Source organism: Notolepis coatsorum (assembly GCF_963971535.1).
Source record: "Notolepis coatsorum genome assembly, chromosome: 14".
In the NCBI taxonomy this organism is placed as follows: Eukaryota; Metazoa; Chordata; class Actinopteri; order Aulopiformes; family Paralepididae; genus Notolepis; species Notolepis coatsorum.
In genome coordinates, this window is record NC_140178.1 from 9,567,203 (window position 1) to 9,592,726 (window position 25,524).

Here is a 25,524-nt window from a genome sequence, read left to right on the forward strand (position 1 = left end):
TATGTCTATACTTCAATACACTCAAGACTGCAGCACTCAAGTTCAATACTGTTCGACGAACAATCTTACTTACCCTTAGCTGTGTTAGCAGTGTTGTACCCTTCCTGCTGACTTGTAAGTGGCTTTGGATAAAAGCTAAATGACTGAATATGAACGTAATTAGGGATGTCCGATATTATTGGCCGACCGATATTATCGGCCGATATCGGCAGTAAAATGTGATATCGGAAAATATCGGTATCGGTTTAAAAACAAAAAAAAACAATAACAATATTTGTTATATATATATCCAGTGAAATTATTAGTTACCTGAAATTATTCCGTTTTTTGGACGGGGAAACCCTGCATATATCGGTATCGGTTGATATCGGTTGATATCGGTATCGGAAATTAAGAGTTGGACAATATCGGAATATCGGTATCGGTAAAAAAGCCAATATCGAGCATCCCTAAACGTAATGTAAGTGTCTTAAAAGCCTCTCTTTAACCCGTGACCTCTACCCAGGTAAAGGTGACCTGATCGGGGCCGACCTCCCCGGACAAGACCAGGTGATCAAGACCAACGCGGACGTGAAGGCGTTGACGTACTGTGACCTGCAGTACATCAGCGTCACAGCGCTCAGGGAGGTCCTGAGCCTCTACCCCGAGTACGGCAGCCGCTTCAGCTCCGACATCCACCACAACCTCACCTACAACCTGCGAGAGGGCAGCGACGCTGAGGTGAGGGGGGGGGTATAATTAATTCATAATATAATTAATTCATATTATAATTAATTCATATTATCAACAAAAGCAACGGAATTGTTTCTGTATACACATTTATAAAACGAGGCATATTTAGCCAAAATATGTTGCCAGAACATGAAAAGAATATGCGCTCACGTGCGCTTTGGCGGAGATCCGCTTCTACTCTGAAAATCCGGTCTCACAGAGGTATGTTGATGAGAAGGGGACAAGCTTTCTCAGCGCAGCATTACACAACACTGGGTACTTGTTCCGGACGTATATCCAGAACTTTGCGAGGGCCTGTCCAGCGAACTTGACTTTCAGTAGCTCGTCACACGAAAGACGAATTACCCCAAAATCTCTGCTGATTAACCTGGAGTTTCGTAATCCATCTTATTATCAGCACATTTCTCTGCCAATGGGTTGTTTTTGTGCAGAGCCCATTTCATCGCGACCAACCGGCACCCAGTGGCGGCCCGTGGATGCTTCGCCACTAGGGGCGCTATACCAAACATTTTGCAAACATGTACAGTACCACGCAACCGACTCATGGCAAGACGTGAGCGATTCGACTCACGCTCACGGCAATGAATCGGCTCTTATGAACGAGTCGCTCAGCTGTTACTACAACAACACACAACCAGTCAAATAAAGTATAGTCTAATTCACAACTTGAAACACAATATATAAAAATAGAAAAGTTAGAAACAAAACTCGCTCCGTCTCCAAACACAGGCAGATCTCTCCCTCTCTCCTTCTCTCTCTCACACACAGCGCGACGTGGAATCGATTCGTTACACAATCAGACCTATTATATACCAAGAATAACTTCAGTATGAGTACAGGGCTGTACACATATTTTGCATATTGTTAAACGAGCCAAGGCTCGCTATTAAACTATCGATATGAATCGAAAATCTGGGACCCTGATGTAAACAAGACAAACGTCTTTCTCTGGGCCCCGTTCCCCGTACCTGGATAACTGAGTTAGCCGGATAATTTCCAGTCTAGCCTGACTTAAGCCGGACCTTTCCATTCCCCGATGCTCGATTGTCCAAATCAGCATGACAACAGATCAAAAAGTTTGAGCCTGGTCGAGAGCAGGGTTAACTTCAGTTAGCCGGATGAACCATGGCCACGCCCCCGCAAATAAATGACAGCTCGCTTCCTGAAATGATTCTCACAGTCTAGAGATCCCATTTATACCATTCTGAATTATGTTTCTGTGCTTCGTTTTCCTAGAGGGGGCTTTTGAAATGTATAATAATAGAACTAAATTCTGATAATAAATCATATTGAGCCTATAGATTTACTTTGTCCTAAATAAAATAATGCACGTCATATACGGCGCTCGGAGTCGCGATACACGCTGCATGTGGATATTTTAATAACGGCGCATTGCAAATGTGAATCCCGCAGGGATATTTTTAATGAATGAAACCTATCGGCCGTTTGGCTCTGATTAGTTTCATATATTCTCCGCTGTAGATTTGCTTAACGGAGCGCCAGGATTGTGTTTCATTCAAGCATAAAATTGAAGTGTCTATGCGTGGATTGTGGTTTTTGTGTGATATTGTAACTGGGATTAAAATGTCTGATGAGATGCGCTGTTTGACGGATTTGAGAAATTGAATGAGCCGTTGACGTCACATTAATGCATTTGAGAATAAAGAGATAAAACTTCATTCAAAAGAAACATATTCTAAACACGGGTCTCTCGTCCATTAATGGATAAACAATGAATATATCCTGTCTGGCACAGTGGCGCAGCGGTAGTGCTCAATCCTGGCAACCGGGCGACCGGTGTTCGAAACCCCCTGTTTCCAATATAATTTTTTTGGAATATAATATTAATGATTATACGCAAAAGTAGCCTAGTTTTAAGTTAAAATATTATAAATCTACATGCATTGAGGATGTCATTCTTTATATAGCTCTAAACGTGCACCAAAGTATTTACATTGCAAAAAGAAGAAAAAGACTAGAAGGAGGGGCACGTCGAACACGGGCCGTCTGCGTGAAAGTCAAAAGCAGAAAGCGTTACACCACAGTGCAGATAAGTAAAAGATCCACCATACATCAATCAATGGATAAGAGAGCCGTATCCTTATTCTGAAACAGTTGAACTACTTATTTTCGCTAGCAAGATCTCATTTGATTATCCAATGCATAAACCTACTGCCAGCAGGCAAGTTTAAAGAAATATAATCTGATTGATTGGGGTAATGAGGGACTTAAAATTAGCCTATAGATTATGCATTTAACTTGTCGGCGAGGCTATTGAGCCGTACTGCAATCTGTTAATAAAGTTTTAAATCAATTAATCAATCAATGCCGTTAGAAAATCAGGATCTCTGCTATCGATACGTGCTGGCTTTTCAACTAATGACTTGGACAACTGAAGCGGCCGCGCGCACTTATCCTGGGTCTCAAGTCTGGTTCGAGTTAACGAGACTGAATCCACCTTCAAGGAACAGGAAAATCCCGGCTTCAAACATCGGGTTAATTGAATCTGGATAATGGGACTCTTGATCGACTTAGTTGAACCAGGTACGGGGAATAGGGCCCTGGTCTGCATCCCCTTAACAATTGTGTGTATTGAGCCGTACTGTATTGTACCCATTCTGCAATCTGTTAATAAAGTTCTCATTCATTCATTCATTCAAACATAGACGATATTGAACAAGCCATAATCCACGTATTTTCAATCCAAACGCGAGAGAGAGAGAGAGAGAGAGAGAGAGAGAGAGAGAGACTCACTGTTTAGTTGACACGTCCAGGGCAGGAGGGCTTGCCTTGATAAAGTAGTGTGTATAATCCACTGTTGATGTATTCCAGACCACTGTCCACTGTGTCCAGACTGCATCCGCCATATAGCTTGTTAGCCAAGTGTTAGCTTGTTAGCAGTTAGCAGCACCACACAACAGTCACAAGTACTTCATTCCTTTGTCCATTTCCGCTCGAACAGACTGCAAACTACCTGGCGACGTTCTATCGCCATGCTCTAAGACAAACTCTAACCTTAACCAACTTTGAAAGAGTGCCTAAGCTTAACAGTCTAAAGAACTTGCAGTCACGGCACGCTCTAAGACAAACAGCTGCCTGCATCAACAACAACACAACTATCTATACCACCAACGGACCAACCTAGGAATAAGCTAGAATTGGAACATTAGAAATTGGATTCGGCCAATCAGAGATCGTCTCTGTGAAATTCTGCTACGGAAAAAAATACTGGCGTCGGCCAATCAGAGAGCGTCTCCGCGAAATGCGGCTACAGAAATTCTTGGCGCTACTGGCTAGACCGCTTCAAATCGCGCCCGGATTCCAACATAATAGTCATATTTCAACGCACAACGCGCTATGCACTGATTGGCTGTGACGGATACAGCGATCAAACTGTGACGCGCACTCAGAGCGCTATCGCGTCTAGCCCGGGCCGAGAAATACGAAAAAATAAAAAAATATAAAAAACGTGATGTCACTTCCTGCTCAGGAAAACGAGTGTTTTTTATTTGAGATAATAACGTTATATTGTGCATTGGAAATACAAACATACTTAAAATGAGTAAATATTATTCATTTTAAACATGTTTATATTATTTATAGGGCTATAAAACAAAAAACTAAAAAGTTTTATTTTCTTCTTCTCTGATTTAACAGCAGGTGGGGCGGCGCCCGTGCGCCCCTAGTGGCAGAGCCGCCACTGCCGGCACCGCTTCTGACAACAAACCTATCCATTGCGAGTCCAGGTTACACACAAAAGACCAGACCCCCGGCCCCGGCCCCCTCCCGCGATTATACATGCGCAGGATGTAGTGAGATGTGTATTGGAATACTGTGTGTCGGCCTCCGTTGATGAAGGGGCGAGACATGGCAAATACACACAGCTGCCGGGGTGGAAAACTCGATCGGAGTATTTTTTTGCCAATGCACTGTCACCTACCCGCAACCCCACTTTGGGTCGCAACCCGTAGTTTTTAGAACCGCTCTAATCTAATTGATTGAGCTGCACCTGTATTGCATTGCCCAGTCCCCAGGCATTCTTGAACGCACCCACATCATGTCTCAGTCAAAAATACTTGAACTCCAACCTAAGGCGTGCAGAGATCATACCCGTCAACATAGGCACTGATTCCGTAGGACCAACGCCCTTGATCCTATTCCTACGGGTCAGCTAAATGGCTAACTTAGCCTGCCCATATATAAAGTTCAGTAAAACACTCACAGCCTTATTACGTAATGAATATATGTTTGGCCGAGGATGAAACTCTCCACACAGAACATCTCCCCCAGCTTCACACACAACCCTTTGAGGAAACACAACACATTATTGACTCTTTGACACTGTAGGAAAACATGAGTAACAGTCTCAGACACTCCGCAAAAGGGGCACCCATCACCCACCCCCGGATCCACCCGAGCCAGGAAACGATTAGTTGCCAAAGCCCCATGCGCTATCCTCCACTGTAGGTCCCCTGACCACTTAGGCAGTGGCTGCTTGTAAAAAAAAAAACTCCACCTGAAGCTTGCAGTGCTGCCATCACCCAGCACCCCTGCCATCACCCAGCACCCCCTGCCATCACCCAGCACCCCCTGCCACTGATGCTGACTGATACCCTGCAGGGTGAACATTTTACAATTCCCGCACTCACTTTTTCTCTGCTTTTATTGTCGTCAACGTTTCGGCTATTCAGCCTTCATCAGGACAGTGGCATGAAGCAATGAGGTCTCACATTCATTTTATACAATTCCAAGGTCTGTTTTGGTTGATTGCATAACAGGGAGCACCTGTGCCTTCCTGTCAATAAACCAATTGGTTGAGCTTGCAGCCCCACTGGGTACCCTTAAGGTCAACATGCTGAGGTTACAGGATAACGTCGACCTCTAAATGGGATCATCCACCAAGAATGATCGGTAGCCCATGGTTCAAATGCAGGTTATGTACAGAGCCTTGCCACATGCCAGGCTAAACTGCCCCAAGCTGGGGGTGGTAAATGACACTAACCCCCCCCCCCCCCCCCCCCCCCCCCCCTCCTGCCCGACTCCATTATCTGCCAACTCCAGCACCTCCCCTCCCTGTGGCATCAGTCTGCGGTCTCTGACAGAGTCTGGCAGAACCCCCAGCACTTCCCTGATAAAACCTTCATGCAGTCTCAATGATGTCAGTCCCGTCTGAAAAGCAAGCTCCTGGGGGGGGTCTTCCAATCCCCTCTCTCTGGTGACAGAGAGAGAAACAAAAAAAATAGAGAGAGAGAGAGAGGGGGGGGGGGGGGGGAGAGAAAGAGATGAGGGAGGAAGAGAAAGAGATGAGGGAGGGAGAGAAAGAGATGAGGGAGGGAGATGGAGATAAAAAAAATAGAGAGGGACAGAGAGGGGAGGGAGAGAGAGAGAAAGAGAGACACAGAGAGGGGAGGGGGAGCGAGAGAGAAAGAGAGGAGGGAGAGGGAGAAAGAGAGGAGGGAGATAGAGGGAGAGAGAGGGGGGAGGGGGGAGAGAGAGAGAGAGACAGAGAGAGATCCACCCACTTATTTCTATCCATAATAATGTCATTGTGGTGAATGCATTTATGAGTAGATATACTGAGTCATCATCACGTCAACTCTTTGTATCAGTAGATATACTGAGTCATCATCACGTTCAACTCTTTGTATCAGTAGATATACTGAGTCATCACGTCAACTATTTTTAACTTTGACCTTCTCTCTTCAGGGACAAACAAGATTTTCACTGTCTCCCAGATTTTCTCAGGTACGTGTGTTCGTCCCAAAGGTAATCGACCACATTCACACGCCGGCCATTTTGGAATCCCAACCAAATATGACTATATATTTATATGACTATAAATGGCCACCGTGTGACTATGGTAAAGTCTTTAAAGTGTTCAATTAGTTTATTATGTATGCTGTTCAGTTTCTACACTAATCTTTTCCATAAAAGATCACTGAAATTGGAGTGCCAAACTTCATCTCTGTGGATATTATTTTTCAAACTCCAATCGCGGTGATCTTTCATGAAGAACACTCAAATATAATATAATGCAGGGACCTCTTTAGAGAGAGGTCTCTATTCGGCATGCAACGACACAACGACACGCAATGGGCGGCACACACACACAGAGGAATACACACACACACACACACACACATGCAATTGTCTCTCAGGGTCGCCGATGCGATTGAGCTCTGCTCTTAACCCATCCCGTCGTCCTTAGCCTACATAATGCTGATAGCACGGAGTCGGGTTGTCGCATGGCGACACAGACCGCACCTTGTTCTGTCCCCGTAGATTCATTGTGCATGAGGTGAAAGGAGTGCGGTGAAAGGATATCTCCCCTGGTCTCCATTGCCCTTGTGGCCAGAGCCACATTGTATTCCTAGGTTACATAAATGATACTTCTTGCTGCGCGGCGATGGTTTTAACCACTACACCGCCGTGCCACATAAAAATTTACTTTTGTTAAATGTTTTTTTGTTTGTCACATGCCTAAGGTGAAATGCCTATACATGTGTATACATTATAGTGAAATGCTTGGTTCTGTATGACCCTCCTGAAATTGTGCTTCATACAGTAAAAAAAAGAATAAAGACCAAACAATAATGCAATATACAAAACTACAGTTAGTACAAAATACAAAACAAAATACTAAAATGAGTCACCTACTAACACATTGAAGTTCCAATTTGCATTTCAATCATTGATTGATTGATTGATTGAAAACTTTATTAACAGATTGCAGAATGGGTACAATACAGTACAGCTCAATACACACAATTGTTAAGAGGATGCAGACCAGAGAAAGACTTTCGTCTTGTTTACATCAGGGTCCCCCATTTTCAATTCATCAGGACATATATGACATACATGACATACAGATAGTCAGTACTGCTACATCTATACATTTATGACATACCAGATTTGCAAATACAGTACTGTTTGTGATACAGAAGGAGTCAAGAAAAGGGAGTATATACATTTGACGTAGAAACTGTACATTGGAGGAGGTTGGGTGGGGGGGTTGGGTACACTGGGATTGACAGCTAATTAGTTCACAGCATTTCTTCTAATGAAATGAGAAGCCACGGGATATAAAAAATGAAATGCTACGAATGGATTTGAACCTGTGACTAGAGCAGATAGGATCCACAGGCGGCCGCACTAACCAGCTGAGCTAAAGATTAACTTTGTTTCCTTTTTGTTTTTGGTCTGATGTGTGGGTTGTAGATTAGAAGAATAGAATAGAACTACTTTATTCATCCCGAGGGAAATGTGGCACTACAGATCACTCACAGTAAACAGTCAACATTTAGGTAGTCAAAAACAAAAGTCACGAATAAGAATAAAAATAAGACTAAGAATAAAATACGGTCCGGGATATACATTTTCTATGTTATGTATATACATTCTAATATAAAATATACAGTAAAAATATACAGAAATATACAGTAAGTGTACAGTAAAACGTGTGGAATTGTACAGTGTCGATTTAAGAGTAAAGTCAAGTCAAAGTCCAGGAAGATTTGTTTAGTAACTTATTATAGCCTACAGTACTGTGCATTTATTTTGCATGCCTTACCGTGAGGTCACACTCTTTGATACATTTGGAGTACAACTAAAAACCAGCTAAAAATGAACACCAACCACGAAGGGACTCGAACCCTCAATCTTCTGATTCGAAGTCAGACGCCTTATCCATTAGGCCACGTGGTCTTCTGGTGTTTACTGCAGAAGGGGCAACAGTGGCTTGGGAGGTAGAGCAGTTGTCCGGCATTCCGGAGGTTCCCAGTTGGATTCCAGTGCACAATGTAGTGATTGCTTTTTGTTGTGTGTTGTTCTCTGTGTTTTATAATGTTTTTGTTGTGTTTACCATTGTGGAAATGTTGCTGCTTTCTTGGCCAGGTCAGCATTGTAAATGAGATTTTGTCTCTCAATGCTTTTTTTTTTTTATATCTGGTTAAATAAAGGTAAAACATTTTTATGATAATTCCTGTTCCTCCCGGGCAGTGTGTCGAAGTGTCTTTGAGCAAGACACTTAACTCCTAACTGCTCCCGATAAGCAGCTCGGCACCGCCGCGTCAGTGTGTGAATGTGTGAGTAGGTCAAATGTGAGGAACAAATTGTAAAGTGCTTTGGATAAAAGCACTATATAAATGCACTATTTTCCATTTACCAGAGAGGAGGGACTGGGAGACCCACTTTACTGACCAAACACTCTTATCAGTGATGGTCGTTGGAATGTAGAGCTATTTAACACTTACACCTTTAATGATCTTATCCTTCGTTTTGTACTTTTTATTATAATTATTTTTACCCTTCTACAAACCCCAAAGTGCTAACCTGCTTCTGGAGACGGTCAGTGATGGCTGTCGGAATGCAGAGCTATTATTTTAATGTAAACCACTTATCTTAACAAAGGAATACCACTTACAGTACCTTTTAATGATTTTAGCATACACTGGCTTCCTCACTGAAAGCCCCTAAGGGTAGGACAGATATCTTTCGCCATCGACTGAAGACACACTTCTTCAATCAATATCTCAAATGATTGTCATGCACTCTTCCTAATATACTAACATACACTCAACACTGTAGCACTCAATGCTGAACACTTTGATGAACGTCTTCTCCAGAGAGAGACAAGAAGATAGATACCATGGTTTCCTCTCTGTGCGTTCAGTAGAAAGCTATCTGGCTGCATGTTAGCCTAGCTTAGCACAATGAATGGAAGCGGACATGGCCGGTTAGCCTAGGCATTGTCCAACTAACACCTCTCCCGAAGGCTAACCGGCCATGTCCGCTTCCAATCATTGTGCTAAGTTAGGCTAACATGCAGCCAGATAGCTTTCTACTGAACGCACAGAGAGGAAACTCTATCTTCTTGTCTCTCTCTGGAGAAGACGGTAAGCTGATTTCTAAATCTAATGCATAGATCATTTCTGACCCATCATCCAAAATGGGCATGTAGCCCCACTGAACAATAATGGTGTGAACCATTACCGCCAGCGAGGGTGGGAACATCACGCTAATTGAGGTAACACATTTGTTCACGGACTAATACATGGTATCTTGATGTGGAACATTTTGTTCCAAGTCTAGTCCATTTGCCAGGGATGTTTTCTCAGTGAATGGAAGATGGCCATCGGCCAGGACTGTTATTATCAGAGCAGAAGACATTATAGTCATTACTGTGACTATAGGGCAGATGTGTGCAGTGTGTACTTGCGTGGGCATGTAGGTGGGCGTAGAAACCTTGTGTCATTGTGTGTGTGTGTGTGTGTGCGCGCGCTGCTTGCTCTCTTTTTTGTTCTGCGTGTTGTTGGAGACAGAGGATTTCGTTCACAGAATGTGGCACGACACAATGACTTGGCAACGTGTGTATTCACATGAATGAGGAACTGTCACAAAACTATAGACAAAAGGGTTGACAGCCTGGCTGACTAACTCAAATTCAGATTCAGATTATTTTATTGTTACAGCTTTTTTTAAATGTACATACATTCAGAAAAACACAAGATGCTTGTTTTTCCCGGCTCCTCAACCGTAGTAGATTTGTAAATGACAATACACAACATCATCTATACAAACTATACAAAACAAGGTATACGTTTGCAAAGTAAAAAAACGGCGGATACATAAAAGAAGGATATTATTCTGCAGTGTGAGTAGCAGCGGTGTGTGCATGTAATACGTGTGCTTGTGTGGTGTGTAAGTCACTTAATGTTAGGGATTGCGTTGGTAGAGGACCCAACCGCAAACAGAGACGAGGGAGAGGTAGATGTAGGTTGTCGAATATGAGCACTGCTCCTTTAATTCGAGACACTTGGAAAGTGCGTGCGTGCGTGTGTGTGTGTGCGTGCGTGCTGTGTGTGTGTTCGTGTTAAAGTTCTTTATTTGTCAAATACACAACAATACAGGGGCATTGCAGGTAATGACATTCTCGTGTTTCGAGCTCAGACTCAACGGTGCACAATGAAGAAACATCAATGAATACAAGAACGGTAACAATAAGTAGAAGTAAATAAATAAATAAAAGACGTCTCTAAAGAGGTCCTGCATTATTATTAAAAAGTCAGATAAAATAGTCAATTATTTACAGAAAGTGTCTTGCGTATAGTGTATGTTAAGGTTCAGGGTGCATGTGTGTTTGTTGTGTGTGTGTGTTCAATAACAATAAGTAGTAGTAGTATGATAAATAAGATAAAAATAAAAAGTAAATCTTTACAGAAAGTGTGAAGCAGTGAGCAATGTGATCCTAGTTTGTTTGTTGTGTACCTTGTGTAAGACAGGGTTCTATAATCAAATGTGAAATCTATCTTATTTGTCTGAAAAATCAAATATAATATCCCTGTTTTCAACATGGGCGCCGCCATTTTGTTGCTGACGTCATGCCACTGGTTGGGTTTATACACTGCTGGTTAGCTGCCTATAGTGAATGGGTCAGTCAGTAAATAAAATGTTGCCTACAAAACAACGGGACCGCGGTGGTTCTGTTTGTATTGCTCCTGGCTGTTCAAACTAATTTTACCATGTGAGAGAGAGGAAAGTTGGTTAATTTCCACAAACTACCAGTGAAAAAAACAGTGTTGTTGGCATGTTGGCTCGGGCTGGCTGCACTCAGGCGGCGCGACCAGCCTGTTGGACAGGGAAGGAGGATCTGCAGCGAACACTTCATTGCCTCGGATTATGTTGTTGGGGTGGGATGTTTGTCCAGAAGACCACTAATCAGCTGAAGCCGGACGCGGTTCCCTCGGTCTTCGACAGACAGACCGGCGTTAGCTCTCGGGAGCGATGGCTAGCTAGTTGGCACCAGCCAGGGACCGGCGTTAGCTCTCGGGAGCGATGGCTAGCTAGTTAGCACCAGCCGGCGACCGGCGTTAGCAACCGGAGCGTCGCGGAGCATTCAGCCTGCTGGCTACCTAGACCCACTTCAACCAGCGTCGCGGAGCATTCAGCCTGCTGGCTACACAGCTTGTCGGTGTGCTGGAGCCTCTGCAAGCTAACGGTAGCTGGCTACACAGCTTGTCGGTGTGCTGGAGCCTCTGCAAGCTAACGGTAGCTGGCTACACAGCTTGTCGGTGTGCTGGAGCCTCTGCAAGCTAACGGTAGCTGGCTACACAGCTTGTCGGTGTGCTGGAGCCTCTGCAAGCTAACGGTAGCTGGCTCCAGGCTCCAGCACACCGACAAGCTGTGTAGCCAGCAGGCTGAATGCTCCGCGACGCTGGTTGAAGTGGGTCTAGGTAGCCAGCAGGCTGAATGCTCCGCGACGCTCCGGTTGCTAACGCCGGTCGCCGGCTGGTGCTAACTAGCTAGCCATCGCTCCCGAGAGCTAACGCCGGTCCCCGGCTGGTGCCAACTAGCTAGCGATCGCTCCCGAGAGCTAACGCCGGTCTGTCTGTCGAAGACCGAGGGAACCGCGTCCGGCTTCAGCTGATTAGTGGTCTTCTGGACAAACCTTCCACCCCCAACAACATAATCCGAGGCAATGAAGTGTTCTCTGCAGATCCTCATTCCCTGTCCAACAGGCTGGTTGCGCCGCCTGAGTGCAGCCAGCCCGAGCCAACATGTCAACAACACTGTTTTTTTCACTGGTAGTTTGTGGAAATTAACCAACTTTCCTCTCTCTCACATGGTAAAATTAGTTTGAACAGCCAGGAGCAATACAAACAGAACCACCGCGGTCCCGTTGTTTTGTAGGCAACATTTTATTTACTGACTGACCCATTCACTATAGGCAGCTAACCAGCAGTGTATAAACCCAACCAGTGGCATGACGTCGGCAACAAAATGGCCGCGCCCATAATGCTAAATGCTTCAGAAATGTACACAACAAATAGTTTTTTCTTAGAAACTGCTTATTTTTATAACGTGATTTCTTCTGTGGCTTATCTAAATACTAATGTGATGCTATGAATATGTATTTATCGCACTGCTTCATTTCCACTTTAAGGTGCAGGGTGCGTTTGTGCAAGGTGCACGCAGGTGATTGATTGATTGATTGAAAATGTTATTAACAGATTGCAGAATGGGTACAATGCAGTACGGCTCAATACACACAATTGTTAAGGGGATGCAGACCAGAGAAATACTTTGGTCTTGTTTACATCAGGGTCCCCCCATTTTCAGTTCATAATGAATTGTAAGTAAGGGTGCAATTAGCACCGTGCAGTCCATTCTTTGTGGATCCCGCCCTGAGTTTTTATTTTTTTTTTCTTTTTTTTTCTTGTCCTCACTGTTTTATAGTTTTTGTTTTAATTAGTGACTCATGATTTTATCCAAATTCTTTTATTCTACTTTTTCTATCTGGTTTCACTGTTTTTAACTGCTGTTTGTTGTTGTTGTCATTTATTTCTGATTTTGTTTTTATTGTGTTTTTATATTAAGCTGTAGTGTAAAGCACCCTGTGCATTCGTGCTGTGAAGGGTGCTATATAAATAAAGGTCATTCATTCATTCATGAGTCTGACGTGGACGAGAAACACGTCTATAAATCCAAGCAAACAACCTTTCCAACCTTTTCTTACTCCCGCAGTCTGGTACGAACCACAAGTTGCCCTTCATCGTGGAAGCGGAGGACGTGGAACAAGGAGACGACGCCGGTCACGCTCACCAAGGGAAGGTGCCCCTGCTGCATGGGGCGGGAAGCCCCCTTCGCCATCCCTGCCTCAGCACCCTGTTGGGGGAGGAGCTTCGCCATGTCAACACCCTCCGCCTCTCTCGCTCACCTGTACAGGGCTGTAGAGGAGGTAGCCCCTCCCCTCAGGGGACCAGCACTGAGGAGCTCAACCCCGCTTCGTTACTGCCCCTCGCGAACGACCCAGGCTCGAGCTATAGGCCGACCAAGCTGCTCATCCCCACGTTACATTGTGTCACTCCTCTCAGCCTCAGCCCCAGGTAATTATAATTTTTTTTTATCAAAACATGACTTGCTATACTATATCTACACGTTTTATTTTATTTTAATTTAATTTAATTTAATTTAATTGTATTTTATTTTTATTTTATTTATTTTATTTATTTTATTTATTTTATTTATTTTATTTATTTTATTTATTTTATTTATTTTATTTATTTTATTTATTTTATTTATTTTATTTATTTTATTTATTTTATTTATTTTATTTATTTTATTTATTTTATTTATTTTATTTATTTTATTTATTTTATTTATTTTTATTCAAAGGGGCTTCATTGACATGGGAGACATATGTTTATTTTGTCAAAGCCAGCGTTAAACCAATCAAAACGTATAAAACTTAAGCACTTATTGAAACTAAAACTATGTACAAATAAAGAAAATGTGTGAACAGAGCTGTGTCACATTGCAACTTTGTAATCAAAAATACTATGTAGAAAATGTAAACACTAACTCAAAAATATAAACGGGAGAATTGTGCAATAAATGTAAATAAAGATACATATATTGTTTACATGTAAAGATAACTTAAAAACAGCAGTTTTTCAAGTGTATTTAAAGGTATGTGCTCTGTTTGTAGGTAGGTCTCTGTACAGATAGTGCAGGAATACTTGTATTGACAGTCTTTATGGTGGTTGAATTCCATTGGATGTCCTTTTCTTGTCACAACAGCTCACAAATCTCGCTGCTGTGATATATCCCTTACCTATTCTTACTACCGTAGTTACGCTGCTGGCCAGTATGATGTACTACCATAGTGTCTTTATACCTGTATCACTGTACATTGATTGATTGATTGATTGATTGATTGATTGATTGATTGATTGATTGATTGATTGATTGATTGATTGAAAAAGTTATTAACAGATTGCAGAATGGGTACAATACAGTACAGCTCAATACAACAACTGCTAAGAGGATGAAGACCATAAAAATACTTTTGTCTTGTTTACATATAGGGGTCCTCCATTTTACTACTACAACTCTGTACACACATCTGATTAGCACTATACTCAATAATACTCATTTATATATTCTATACCCAGTTCACCTGTACATTGTATATTGCTATTGCATTTCACTGTTACATTGGCACTCGGGTTGGATGCCAAACCTCTTTTCATTGTTTATACTACAACTACCCCAAAACGCTGCCGCTAGACTGCTCACAGGTACCCGGAAGAGAGCTCACATCACCCCTGTACATGCCTCCCTCCACTGGCTCCTGGTGCGATGTAGAATAGACTTCAAGGTCCTCCTATTGGTCTACAAAGCCCCCTGCTTACCTAGCAGACCTCCTCACCCCCTATATACCAACGTCAGGGCCCTCAGATCGGCTGAGAAGGGTCTCTTAACCACCCATAGGTCTAATTTCAAGTCTAGTGCTTTTGCGGTCGCAGCCCCTGACCTCTGGAACAGCATCCCCATGTCCATTAAATCTGCCCCCTCCATCGAGTCTTTTAAATCAAAACTCAAAACCCACCTATACCGCCTGGCCTTCCCTGACTCACTCTGACTCTTGCCTTACTTGTTGACGTGTTGTTTTGTTTCCTTGTCTATCAGTTGGTTTTTTTCTTCTTCTGTTTATTCTATACTTTTCTTTGTTCTTGAATCTTAGCTATGTGAAGCACTTTGGTTGACAAGTGTCATGTCTAAATGTGCTATATAAATATACATTTGATTGATTGATACTTGTGCTGTATAATGACAATACATTTGAATGTAATTCTGATTCTTTTTCTACCAGGGTCGTGGATGGCATTGAGGATAATGGCCATGTGTTCCACTTTAATGTAGAGCAGAGTGACGTCAAGACTCATGGTAAAGGTAATGTCTTCTTCAGCTGTCAATGACTGAAAAAACACATTTAAGGGGTAAAAGTACCGTACCTCTGGGATGTATGGACCATCTGTCTCTTTTCTATTTTATTATTATTATAATTTGTTGTCTCCTTTTCCTTTTATCCTTTGAGAGAACCTTTTGTCCTCTCGCCAGGGCGTCATTGTAAATAAGAATTTGTTTTTAATTGACCTGCCTGGTTAAATAAAGGATAAAAAAAAAAAAACATGAATATACAGTGAAGTATTCACACAGGGCTGCTGGGTTGACACAGAATTAAACAAAATCAGCCCAATGTGACCCGGGATTCTTTTTTACGGTTTATCTATGTTTAGCCAGGACCCATTTGTCTCAGTCTGAGGATACGATTACTGATCTAGGATCAGCGGTCAGCTCACACAGGAACAGATTTCACAATGATTAAAGGGGCAAACTGGTATCGGTTATTATGGGCCGGTATAGTTCTAGTTATAGGGCCTACGTTTGGGTTAAAGGTGCTGTAAGTGGTATTCTGTTTACTGCAGAGCGGAGGGACTGAGAGACCCATGTTACTGACCAGACACACTCTATATCAGTGATGGCTGTTGGAATGTAGAGCTATTTAACACTTATTTTAACACAAACATGCCGTTAAATATCTTATCCATAGTTGTGTACTTTATTATTAAAATATATGAATACTTCTCACCCTTCTACAGACCCTTTCCAGGTGAGTGCGAACCTGCTTCTGGAGACGGAGGTGGTGAGGCAGAGCATCGGGCTGCTGAACGAAGAGGTGTGAGCCCACGTCACGTGTGTTTCTTGTTTATTAACCATGGGTGTAAAAAGCATAGATATATATAGAACACTAGATAGCTTAAGGCGGAGTCACCAGCGTCACTGAACCGCCGCCATCTTGCCCAGGTCAGCCTTGAGTGAGAGTGAGTGAGCTGCACAGACAAAAATACTCATAACTCGCTGAAATATTGACGGATTTACAAACGGGTTTGTTTGCTATAAACATCAAAGAAGTAGTTATGATACTGCATACTTATAAAAAAAAATAAAGATGTTTTTTCATAGCCACGTTAATAATGCTTGTAATAAACCAAACCGTTTGTAAATCTGTCAATATTTCAGCGAGTTATGAGTATTTTTGTCTGTGCAGCTCACTCACTCTCACTCAAGGCTGACCTGGGCAAGATGGCGGCGGTTCAGTGACGTCGCTCTCCATTGGCCGGCAGCGCGGGTAAGCTATCTAGTGTTCTATATATATCTATGGTAAAAAGTACCCAGAAATTATACTTAAGTGAAAGTATGGGTACCATCTCAAAATCGTACTCAAGTAAAAGTCAGAGTATCTGGCTTAAAAACACACTTGAGTAAAAGTTTAAAAAAAAAAGTGTCTACTTTTAAATGTAGTTAAGTACTAAAAGGTTTAAGTAAAAAGAAAATGTTTGGACTGTCTATTCTTCTGATAGCGGGTGTTTAATCAAAGATCCCAGCTTTCTAGTCTTTGCACAAGGACCAATCAGCGTGGGAATGGGCGTGTTAATTTTCCGTTGATGGGGATTTGATTGGCTGTTTTTAAATAAAGCGCGGCAGGTGGATTAATAACGTTAACGTTAGTTCGGCCAGAGAAACAAATATACTAATTAAAATGGTTGGACCTGCGAGATTTGTACATTGTACTTTGTAGGTCTGCATTTTAAATGTAAGGAGTAGAAAGTATATGTTTATTTTCTCTGAAATGTAATTGAGTAAAAGTACAAGTATACAACATAATAATACTTGAGTAAAGTACAAATCCCCAAAAACAGTACTCAAGTACTTTACACCCCTGTTATTAACATACCGTGTTCCAGCCAATTAGCAACACCAACTGAGTCACGTGACTCAGTTGCCCCCCCCTACCTGCGCGAGCTGCTGCACTAAGAAAGTACAACGGGTCTCTATGGAAACCATGACACTCCCCTGACTAAAAGTAGTTTAAAATAAAAACGGCTGGATGTCATTTAGCCAAATCAGCATGGCTGTGAGTGTGAGTCTCTCACTTTTTTTTTTTATCCTCTCTTTCTCCGATTTTTCTCTGTTTTTCTCCCCGTCCCAATTTAGTCGTTATGCCAATTCCCTCCCCCCCCCCTCCCCTACCTGGTTGTTGTGCGCATGTTCTCCTACTGGTCGGTACAAGGGAATCCTGAAGTCATCCGCACGCTTCCTCCGACACCAGTGATGCAGTCGTAATATGGGAACTGTCCAAACGCCACGTGCACGCGCGCTCCCGCGCACGCGCATACATGTTCCCTCGGTTGCGCACAGAACAGATGATTATTATGCATAACAATGTTTTAAATGTAATTGTAGTTACAATTTCTTTAATTGAATTAACTTAAACTAGAAAAGTAAATACAAACTAAATTAACAATGTAACTTAGAGTTAGTTTACAGAAGGACAGTTTCCTTCAGACTGAAGCACAACTTGTCTCATCCTTCCAGTCGGGACCACAGATCAAGCAACCCCCCACCAATTGGTAGCCTACAGGGCTTGTATTTTGGTTTGGCACTTCTCGTTGTTATGCTATCGGTATCCTATTATTATGCAAAGTCTAGGTGATAAGTGCCGGCCGGGTACTTATCGCACGGCGTGACGAGTCCAGTGACAATTGTGAACGCATTTTTGTGTGTGCGCGTGCACATCATTGCGCGCACTTCTGCCTCAGTGACCTACTACAACGGCGTGTAATCGCGTGTGTGCACGACTGCATGCCTGTCCGACACGCGCGGCGACAGCCAGTGACTCTTTTTTCACCTGGCAGCGAGGACTCTCATTGGTGAAGTGTAACGCGTGGGAGGGCACGCTGCCTTCATCAAGTCCTGCCTCCGCTGAGCAAGCGCCCAGACCTGACCTGTAGGCGTCGCTGTTCACAACGCCAGATTCCCACCCATGACTTGCCCTCCCCCTAACCCAGCCAAACGGGTTAGTATAGCGATCAGCCCAAGCCAAGGCAATGCTGACTCCGGGAGTCGAGACCGCAGCCTCTTGCATTGGTGACGAGCGCAATCTCCACTACGCCACCTGACCTTTGACATATCTAGCTTTGGCATGGATCGATGATTGTTTAGATCGCTAGCATGGCTAACAAATGCAAATATATTATCGTCTGCCGCGTTGTTCTGACCAGGATTACGTTCCTTTTTGCCCCAAAGATGCGCACACATATTTGTCATGACGTTGTCAGCAAATAGGCCTATTAAATGTAATTAATGTGTAATAGAGCACAGTTAGAATGCAATTAAAGGAAAGTTCCGACCTTTTTATTCATCAAATTCTTTGGACGTTTTTTTTTTTGGGGACGTCCGTCACATCGTCAGTACTCCACTTTCACTCCTCACGGGGCTGGGTCCATATCTAAAAACGGGTCCTTGTTGACACACTTTCAGGATTAAGTACAGCGCTCAGGTTGCCAGACCAGATGAGAAACGGTCACTGCCAAAGTGAAATGTACTGTAGGACCTCGAAAGTGAAGATGCTCCCATTTTAAACATGAAAGAAAAGTATTTAAGCAACTCTTCCCCTCCCCAAGTTTATTTCCGATTGTTATCACGGAAAGGTAGCCTAATTAAAGCAATGAAAGGCGGTGCTATACAAATAAAGTTATTATTATTATTATTATTATTATTATTATTATTATACAGTATCAGGGTCATTGACCCCGGTCTGCTGTGCTTGTAGGAATGAGGTCATAGGCCAAGTTCTTTAGATCAGCACACCGGAGCCATTAACACATCATATACCGTAGAAGAAGAAGAAGAAGATGATTATTTTATTGTCAATGTACACAAGGCAATTTAAATTCGTTTTTTCACCTATCCATCCTGGTTACATACCTACACACAGTCCTCATATCCATCCTAGTTACACATACACACAGTCATCATATCCCTCCTAGTTACACATACACACAGTCCTAATATCTCTCCTAGTTACACGTACACACAGTTCTCATATCCCTCCTAGTTACACACACACACAATCCTCATATCCCTCCTAGTTAACAGTCCTCATATCCCTCCTAGTTACACATACACACAGTCCTAATATCTCTCCTAGTTAGTAGTTACACATACACACAGTTCTCATATCCCTCCTAGTTACACATACACACAGTCCTAATATCTCTCCTAGTTAGTAGTTACACACACACACAGTCCTCATATCCCTCCTAGTTACACACACTCCTCATATCCCTCCTAGTTACACACACACACACAGTCCTCATATCCCTCCTAGTTACACATACACACAGTCCTCATATCCCTCCTAGTTACACACACACACACACACACACACACACAGTCCTCATATCCCTCCTAGTTACACATACACACAGTCCTCATATCCCTCCTAGTTACACATACACACAGTCCTCATATCCCACACACACAGTCCTCATATCCCTCCTAGTTACACACAGTCCTCATATCCCTCCTAGTTACACAAACACACAGTCCTCATATCCCTCCTAGTTACACATACACACAGTCCTCATATCCCTCCTAGTTACACATACACACAGTCCTCATATCCCACACACACAGTCCTCATATCCCTCCTAGTTACACACAGTCGTCATATCCCTCCTAGTTACACATACACACAGTCCTCATATCCCTCCTAGTTACACATACACACAGTCCTCATATCCCTCCTAGTTACACACAGTCCTCATATCCCTCCTAGTTACACACACACAGTCCTCATATCCCTCCTAGTTACACACACACACACAGTCCTCATATCCCTCCTAGTTACACACAGTCCTCATATCCCTCCTAGTTACACATACACACAGTCCTCATATCCCACACACACAGTCCTCATATCCCTCCTAGTTACACACAGTCGTCATATCCCTCCTAGTTACACATACACACAGTCCTCATATCCCTCCTAGTTACACATACACACAGTCCTCATATCCCTCCTAGTTACACACAGTCCTCATATCCCTCCTAGTTACACACACACAGTCCTCATATCCCTCCTAGTTACACACACACACACAGTCCTCATATCCCTCCTAGTTACACACAGTCCTCATATCCCTCCTAGTTACACACACACACAGTCCTCATATCCCTCCTAGTGACACACACACAGTCCTCATATCCCTCCTCGTACTGTATTGTACCCATTCTGCAATCTGTTAAATAAAGTTTTCATTCATTAATTAATTCCTAGTTACACACAGTCCTCATATCCCTCCTAGTGACACACACACAGTCCTCATATCCCTCCTAGTGACACACACACAGTCCTCATATCTCTCCTAGTGACACACACACAGTCCTCATATCCCTCCTAGTTACACACACACACACACACACACACACACACACACACACACACACACACACACACACACACACACACACACACACACACACACACACACACACACACACACACACACACACACACACACACTCAGGCAGAATGGTGGGCACTGTAGATGTAATACCAGCCACCCTTCAGTCACCAGCTCACAGCTGGAACACACTGGACGGGGATCGAACCAGCGACCTTTCGGTTACTGGCTGGCCTTTTTATCTCAAGGCCATCCTGCCTCTCATGTGCTTGAGTACAGTATGTCATTGCTTTTATACAACATTTTACAATCTACATTTAGTTATTTACGTAATAATGTCCAACACAAGGTTAAACAAAGACCTTTAAAGAGGTCAAGTAGTTCCCCGTTGTTAAGTAGTGTATCATGGCACCAGTGGCTACACTAACGCTCATAAGTACACTTGGAATGTCTCTCATCCAATCAAAGGCACTAAACATTGCGTAATCACATATATATCTATCCATATGGAAATTGTATGCGAGTGTGTGGTACGAGTGTGTGTTACCGCTGAGAGGGTTAGATTTGATTAAAATGTATTGTTATCATACAGCACAAGTACAGTACAATGAAAAGGAGTTTGGCATCAAACCAGAGTGCAAATGTAACAGTAAAGTGCAACAGCAATATACAATGTACTGGGTTACAAAACTGGTGATTAAACTGGGTACAAAATTGATAAATTAGTACTACTGAGTAATAGTGCTAATCGGCTGTATATACAGAGTTGTATTATTAATATGTACAGTGATGCAGACAGTATGGCAGTAGTCATACTGGCCAGCAGCATAACTAGATAAGAGTAGGATATTTACAGATACAGATATATTGGAGGTATACTGAATATGAAGGAATACCGAATATGAAGGTATACAGTCATCCATGTAAAGGTATGGATTTTTACTATACCGTCATGCATGATATATACATATTATTTAAAAAATATATAAACATACATGTATAAAAATAAAAAAAAATGGTTCCTTGCAGCTCATAAGTACACTTGGAATGTCTCTCGTCCAATCAAAGGCACTAAACGTTGCGTAATCACATAATCTATCCATATGGAAATGTCCAAGAGAACAACCACCTAACCCTAACCCAGAGACCAACCACCTAACCCTAGCCCAGAGAACAACCACCTTTTCCCGTTTGCTTCCTCAGATAAACCACTTGAACCAAGAGGTTTCCAATCTGACCAAGGAGCTCCACGAGATGATGCACTTCCTGCAGACCCATGTGACCACACCGCACTACGGCGCTCCGGTCTCCGCGTATCCCTACGCCATGCAGATGGTCCCCGGCGCCAACGCCAGTGACTGGCAGCAGACGACCCAGGTCCCATGCGGTAGTAGGGCCACGACCGGCCCCCACCACGAGCCGGTCGGCCCCCCTGCCGACAGGAATTTGTGGGGCCCCCAAATGGGTGTGCCCGCCGCGCAGGGCAGAGGTCCCACCTCAGGACAAAAGGTCGAAGGGGAGCGCGCGCCCCCCGCGTCGTCCTGTTTACGCCTGTGTTGTTCCGACAGGGACAGGGACGCCGGGCACAGACTACAGTCCCAGTGTGGCCCGTTGCAGGCCTCCAGGACGACGCCCAACTCCCCCTACACGACCCACTCTCGCGGCCGGGCCGGTCCCTCCGCCCTCCCGGGCCTCGGCTCTGACTCGCAGGGTTTCCCGGGGGGGACCTGTCGGGGCTCTCGGGGGGCGGGACACGGGGCCTCCGCGGCGCCGTCCACGAGCCCTCCTCCTCCCCCTCTTCTGTGTTCCCCAGGAGGAAGTCTCAGCCGGTCGCACCCGTCTCTGAACGTGAGAGCCGCCTCGGACCCCGCCGTGCGGACCGGCTTTCCCGCCCGTTCCCCTCTCTCCCCCGGCAGCCAGCCACAGCTCCACCTCCACGCCGCCACCCTCAGCCCCACGGTGGTGGTCTACAACACGTCCGTTGTGAGCTCCGCGGCGCACAGCCCGGCCGGCCAGGGTTCCCTCAGGCAGAACGACCTGGTGGGATCCACCCGCCTCACCGAGCGGGACCTCACGTTACCTTCTGTTCCAGCGCAGGCGGCAACGGACAGCCGCGCGGCCCAGGCTGGCACTGCAACGGAGACGCCGGGCGACGGTACGGAGGAGGCCGAGGGTCCCCGCGAGGTGGAGGTGGAGCCTCTCTGGGGCCTGGAGGTGACACAACCCCCCGCCGCCGCGCTGATCGTCGTCACGCACCAGTAACCCGTCGTGACACATCCCTCCCACCTGGCTCCATCGTACTCTATACCCTTAGTTTAGATGACTTCGCGTGTGTCGCTTTCGTCGCGTGGATTAGCCGCGGCTGTGTTCTAAAAAGCATAAACAACTGCTTAAAAAAAATGTCAGAACAGAATTGACATTTCTGTATTTCACCGGTGGTACGTTTTCCTGTCCTGTTGTTCGTGAGTTACGTTGTGTATTTACTAGGGGTGGGAATCACCAGTTTCATCATGATACGATACGATATCGATTCTTTGGACAGCGATACGATATTTGCCGATATCACAAAGTCTCTCACGATACAATACGATTAGATTAGATTCAGGTGCCTGCAATCGATATGAGATGATATCATATGCCCATTTAACACAATCAGTAACATTTAGATCAACTAAAAAAAGGTAACGAAAATATCATTTGACATTTGTATTTTTGAGCTCTTCCAGACATTTAAAGGAAAATCAATCTATTGTTTTTAATACAAATAGACCTCCTGTTCACTGTAAAGTGCCACGTTTTGATATATTGAGCTTTAAACTTTAAGCTCCATTTTTTGGAACTCAAAACTCAACCTAAAACCCCTCCCTACCTCCCTCTCCCAAACCGTTCCTACAACAATTTGTTGATGTTGCATGATCATGTATAGGCAGTGTTGTGCTAGTTACTGAAAAATAGTAACTCAGTTACTTTACTAGTTACTTCATTTCAAAGTAACTTCGTTACTGTACTAGTTACTTACACCCAAAAGTAATGAGTTACTGTGAAAAGTAACTATTTAGTTATTTAAAAAAAAATAAAAAAAATAAATTGCTCAAGTCCCATGCCCCATATACTCAAAATCGGTTGATCAACTTGACAGTTTCCATTCACATCACCGAACTCTGCTAAGCAATGTGGTCTAGAGCGTTTCATTATATATTCCCTCCCCGCTGTATGTATATTTCTCTCCCACCCACCCACCCCCTCCTAATGTACAGTCCCCTCCCCATCATATGTATATACTCTGTCAGGATCTAGGGGTAACAGTACTGTATATTTGAATACCGCTTATGTCACAAATGTATCAGTACTAAATACCTATATGTCCCTATGCCATAAATGTCATGTATGTTGTGTATGTCATAAATGTCTATATGAATTGAAAATGGGGGACCCTGATGGAAACAAGACAAACGTCTTTCTCAGGTCTGCATCCCCTTAACAATTGTATGTATTGAGCCGTACTGTATTGTACCCATTCTGCAATCTGTTAAATAAAGTTTTCATTCATTCATTCATTCATCCATTCATTAATTCATTCATAACCATCTTGCAGCGTTGTTATCAAAGCATTGCAACGTTAGAATAGTTAGGATATCAATTGTGCATGAAAGGACTATATTTATATTGTTTGATTAGTATTATGAGATTCCCTGGCAGATTAAGTACAGTCAAAATCCGTTGATCTTGAGTTTCAGTGAACACATTGCACTCACCGTCACCAGTCTGCGGTGGTCGAGATGTAACGTTAGTCCAGTTGACTCCAGCAGCCCTTCAAACATGTTCTTTATCTCGTTTCCATGTTGTATATTAATTATCTCTCCAAGTAGTTGCTAAATGGTTTGTTAGTTCGTTATTATTACTGCGTTCTTATTATGTAGATTCATAGCGAGCGTCCTCTTGTTGTTTACTGTAGAGAGCGCCTATTTCTTTCAGAACGTCAGTGGCCAATCAGAAGTGCGAAACCAGAATGAGGCTACGGAAAGAAATAATAATAATAATAATACTTCGTTTTATATAGCGCCTTTCAGTCTACAGTAAACAAAACAAACGCAGGCGAAATAAGGACGCTCGCTATGAATCTACATAAAAAGAACGCAGTAACGAACTAACAAACCATTCAGTAACGTAAGTAGCGTTACTGAATTTCAAAAGTAATGCGTTAGAGTACTAGTTGCGGCAAAAAGTAACTTCGTTTCTGTAACGCGTTACTTTGTAACGCGTTAGTCCCAACACTGTGTATAGGCCTACATTTATTATGTATTATATTGTTTATGTTTAAATAACATTTAAACATCAAACTCCTCTGACCTCATCTGGTCTTTCCAAAGACGCGCGCACACACACACACAGAAAGGGAGAATGCTATGCTGTAACGTCTACACACACGGAGCTACTGCTGTTGTTCTTGGGCGGATATGAGACTCGCCACAGGATTTTCAAAATAAGAGTATCGATATGAATCGATCTTATTACATTGCATCGATCCGATTCGATTGTTGATAATTACATCGATGTATCGATCTGGATCGATGTATCGTCCCACCCCTAGTATTTACAGGGGTGCCTTGCTCATGGGACGGGGGTTGCACGCCGAGCGACCGGCTCTGTGAGCAGAAGCACGCTGCACTCGACTGATGCGCCAACTCGCCAAGTACCC

General features: G+C 43.5%; 1 protein-coding gene across 1 annotated transcript in view; it reads left to right on the forward strand.

Moving 5' to 3' along the window:
• Window positions 1-23,087, forward strand: part of kcnh4a (potassium voltage-gated channel, subfamily H (eag-related), member 4a) — a gene marked incomplete at both ends in the record, with an annotated part of 58,184 nt that extends 35,097 nt beyond the window's left edge. The window contains 6 exons of the mRNA XM_084328356.1: window positions 506-720; window positions 6,439-6,483; window positions 13,255-13,616; window positions 15,386-15,465; window positions 16,176-16,252; window positions 22,029-23,087. Of these exons, the coding sequence (XP_084184482.1) occupies window positions 506-720; window positions 6,439-6,483; window positions 13,255-13,616; window positions 15,386-15,465; window positions 16,176-16,252; window positions 22,029-23,087 (1,838 nt within the window). The remainder of the gene's footprint in view (window positions 1-505; window positions 721-6,438; window positions 6,484-13,254; window positions 13,617-15,385; window positions 15,466-16,175; window positions 16,253-22,028) is intronic.
• Between the last annotated feature and the right edge of the window lie 2,437 nt (window positions 23,088-25,524).